Source organism: Podarcis bocagei (genome assembly GCF_964188305.1).
Source record: "Podarcis bocagei genome assembly, chromosome: 16".
Taxonomy (NCBI): Eukaryota; Metazoa; Chordata; class Lepidosauria; order Squamata; family Lacertidae; genus Podarcis; species Podarcis bocagei.
Genome location: NC_138142.1, coordinates 25,219,821 through 25,221,427, shown reverse-complemented (window position 1 = coordinate 25,221,427; position 1,607 = coordinate 25,219,821). Strand labels below are relative to the sequence as shown.

General features: G+C 54.0%; 1 protein-coding gene across 1 annotated transcript; it reads right to left on the bottom strand.

Annotated features, from left to right (window-relative positions):
• Positions 1–585: 585 nt before the first annotated feature.
• On the bottom strand, positions 586–1,307 carry NHLH1 (nescient helix-loop-helix 1). Its single transcript, XM_081174589.1, has one exon. It carries the CDS (start codon positions 1,294–1,296, stop codon positions 889–891), a length of 408 nt encoding a protein of 135 aa, XP_081030715.1. The 5' UTR covers positions 1,297–1,307; the 3' UTR covers positions 586–888.
• Between the last annotated feature and the right edge of the window lie 300 nt (positions 1,308–1,607).

Genomic DNA, 1,607 nt, shown 5'->3' with positions numbered 1-1,607 from the left:
ACTGAGTGAACATGTGCCCACTGAGACTGCGTTTAAACAAACGAATAAGTTATGAAATCCAAATCCATACTAGGGTGTTGGGGTTGAATCCAAAGTTAGTCCCACTCAGACATGCCCATTCATTTTTATGGGTCTACTCTAGGTGTAACTAAATTGACCACAACCCAATATAAAAAATGTTGTAAAAAGGTGTGCAAGCTTTTGAGTTCCCCAGAGCTCTTCATCACCAGCAAACTTTTACTCTCTCCCTGTGCCCCCTTTGCCCTGTTGACATTTAGCCTGATGAAGAGTCCTGGCAAAGTTTGCACGCTGTTTTGTAACATTTTGCTTGATTGGCCTAATAACGCTACTATGGTTTTTATATTTATCTGTGACTATGATTGTTTTAAAACGTGTTTTAATGTTGTGACCTTTCCTGGGACCTTAGGGTGATGGAAATGTAAATAATGATGATGATAATAATAACATTTTTCTAGTGGGCCCACTTGTGTGTAAAGAGAAGAGTAGAGAGAGAGTGAGAGTGAGTGTGTAAACAAACAATACCTCAGGGTGGTTTAGACCTGGGCAAGGAGATGTTCCAGGCACCCCACATTTCCTTGCCTGCAGCTGGAAGGCAGTTTAACCACCATGTCAGCCACCCCGGTGTGTGATTCCTGGAGAATTTAAGGATGGAGAATTTTAGCATCTGTAGGCCATTCCACCAGGCAGAGAGCTGGAGAAGCAGGTCCATCTGACTGGCTCCACCAGCTGCCCCCCCTATCTATATCTACAGTGGATCGAGATCGAGCTATACATATATTTTCCCCTGAGGAGGTGAAGCAGGAAAGCAGAGGCAGGTTGGAGAGGAGGAGGAGGAGTGTGGGCTCCTCCGGCCAGGCCAGGCCCTTCTCAGACGTCCAGCACGTGGTTCAGGTAGGAGATGTAGCAGATGGCGAGCCGCAGGATCTCGATCTTGGAGAGCTTCTTGTCCGGGGGCAGCGTGGGCAGCAGCTTGCGGAGCTCGGCGAAGGCCATGTTGAAGGCCTCCACGCGGATGCGCTCTCGCGTGGCGTGGGCCGTCCGGTACTTGGCCGTGGCGCGCCGCCGCCGCCGCCGTTCCTCGCGGCTCAGGTGCTGCAGGTCTTTCTTCAGAGGGTCGCCAGGCTCAGCTACCCGGGACTGGCTGCACAAGCCCAGGCCGCCGCCGCCGGCTTCTTCCCCCGCGAGGCCTCGGCCTCCGCAGTCGCTGAAGACCGACTCCGTCTCGGAGTGCGTCGGCTGGAGGTCCAGCTCGGTCTGGTCCGAATTGAGCATCATGACCCAAGGCAAGGCGGGGCAAGGGAAGGGGGAGAAAGGAGGGCGAATTAGAGCGGGTCGGGGGGCAAAGGGGTGGACGGGTGGGGCTTAGGGTCCCGGCTGAGGAGGCCACCTCAAAATGGCACACTTGGGTGGCGGGCGCTCCAGGGCGATGGCCCCCGCTTAGGCCATGAGAGAAATAAGGGTTGCTGGTCTTCCCTCTGGATCTGTGCCAGGGCTGAGTTGTGGAGAGAGCCAGTCATCCGACGAGAAGGGATTTCTTAACCGCCGAGGGAGGGAGAGCGAGAAAGAAGAGTCCTTAACCTGTTGAA

Excerpts from the sequence above, each read along its gene's own strand:
- NHLH1 (XM_081174589.1), bottom strand. The coding sequence starts at position 1,296 with ATGATGCTCAATTCGGACCAGACCGAGCTGGACCTCCAGCCGACGCAC.